The 1,930-nt window shown below is 42.5% G+C and overlaps 1 protein-coding gene across 1 annotated transcript in view; it reads right to left on the bottom strand.

Annotated features, from left to right (window-relative positions):
• Positions 1-1,230, bottom strand: part of LOC119585251 (SH3 and multiple ankyrin repeat domains protein 1-like) — a gene marked incomplete in the record, with an annotated part of 45,692 nt that extends 44,462 nt beyond the window's left edge. Inside the window, 1 exon segment of the mRNA XM_037933910.1 lies at positions 892-1,230. Coding sequence (XP_037789838.1) covers positions 892-969 — 78 coding nt within the window.
• Positions 1,231-1,930: the final 700 nt, after the last annotated feature.

Raw genomic sequence — 1,930 nt, 5'->3', positions numbered from 1 at the left:
GGAGTCGGTCTACACACATGTCCGTAACAACAGTGTGTACGTCTGGCGATCGATAAGGTGTAAATATCTAGTACGATATGCTTAGGTCTCCCTCAGTGAAGGGTCTTGAGTTGACATGTACAAGTAACCTTCCTTCATATCTGTCCAACGGAATGGTCCCTTCGGGATGCATTACATGGTGCCCAGTAAACAACAAATATTCTTGCAGCATATCATAAAATTGACATGCTTTCTGAAGAAACACTTCTTAAAATATGGATAAGTAGCTGTCACTTACCTGCTACTGGTGTTATGCGTTTGGTATTGCAGAAATCAATATGTATTTTCCATCTTTTTGTACTATGGATTCTGATTATGTATCCAGGAATCATCCTGATACAATATTTCTCACACGACTGAATATTCTCTACCAAGGAATTCGATTTGAAAATATTAACTCCCCTCCCATGAACGCCAGGCGTCCATGGGCTCATGTTTGGATATTTCAGTGAGCTTTTATTAAATCTACCCATGTGTAATCGGCATGTGCATCATTTCCATGGAAACTAGTCCTGTGGAAAGCTTGCAATCAGAGATATTCCTAGCTAAGCAGGGGCTACCTCACCGCTCCGCCATGGCTACACAAATCGAATACTGACGCGCACACTCTCACTATTTTACTCCATTCCTAGCACTTCCGCATTGCAAGTAGCCCCTGATTAGGATCATATAAGAGCATATTTCTTGCGGATGCAAACCAAAGATAAAAGAGGAGATAAACTGAAGGCACAGAGGATAAGAAGAAAATGTCTAGCTTCTTTGTGCTCGGCATCCAACATGGCAGCCGACCCCCCCTCCTAGGATGACGCTTGCCACCACTGAATTTTCTGCTTTTTCACCACCAAACCTCACCTTTCCGCTGTTTTCCGAAGCCTCATTTAAAGTTTGACCCTGCAGCTTTCTTGTGACGTAACGTAGCTGGTTGATCATATTTTTCTCCGCAGTAAATTGGAAAGGAAACTGATGCGAACACTTCTATTCTCACAGCGGCTCTTGGGTGTATTACCCGTTTTTAAAAAGTAAGGTCTTCTCTTCACTCACTTTTTGCCATTTCTACTCCATTTTCTCAAATCGTCTTTCGTACAACATCTCACTCACACAGTATTTTGTTTACCATGACCATTTATCATCTAAACCAAAAATGGCCGAATACTAAAGGCGGCCGTAGCGCGCATGTCCCAACTGGCGTCTGGCGATACTACAACTGGGCCTCATTCACCCAGGCGCTGCGAGTACGAACAGCTGGCAGGATGGACTCGCCGACCGTAGGGGAGGAAACATCCCCACGTAAACCCGAAATTTTAGTTTTCTGGCCGTTGTTTCTAAAGTATCGCTTTCTTTTGACTCGCATTTACTCTTTTATTTATATTTATGATGAACTTAAAAACAAAACATAGGCTTCATACATTTCTTAAAAAACATGTGAGTCACCATTAGAAGGGTACTCCCCCACACATTCAATGGCGCTCTCACGCACTGGAGTAAGCTACTACGAAATGTAAGGAGGAATCTCAAATTTAAATTGCGGTTATTGGGTAGGTAGATATGTTAATTACCCGTAATGACATAAAGAATGATCATCCTACACTCAAAACTGAATTTATCTATGGTTATTCCGATGTCACAAAGAGTCAATAGACAAAATGAAGACACTGTCAACCTTAACGATGACGTTGACTTGGCAACGTCGCAGCTAATACTATGACAAGAGTCTGTAAACAAAACAAGCGAAGACCGACCTTATGTCACTCACCAATAGGATCCCAATAAGTTTGCACCTCTAGTTCATAGGCGACTGAGCCTAAAACGGAGTTAAATGAGAAGTCTTGAGATGGTGGGAAGTAGATAGAAAGAGGGCGAAAGACGGGGGTATTCCTGGCTCCACGGACTT

The sequence above is a fragment of the Penaeus monodon genome, chromosome 19 (assembly GCF_015228065.2).
Source record: "Penaeus monodon isolate SGIC_2016 chromosome 19, NSTDA_Pmon_1, whole genome shotgun sequence".
Lineage (NCBI taxonomy): Eukaryota > Metazoa > Arthropoda > Malacostraca > Decapoda > Penaeidae > Penaeus > Penaeus monodon.
This window is presented reverse-complemented; position numbering and strand designations above follow the sequence as displayed.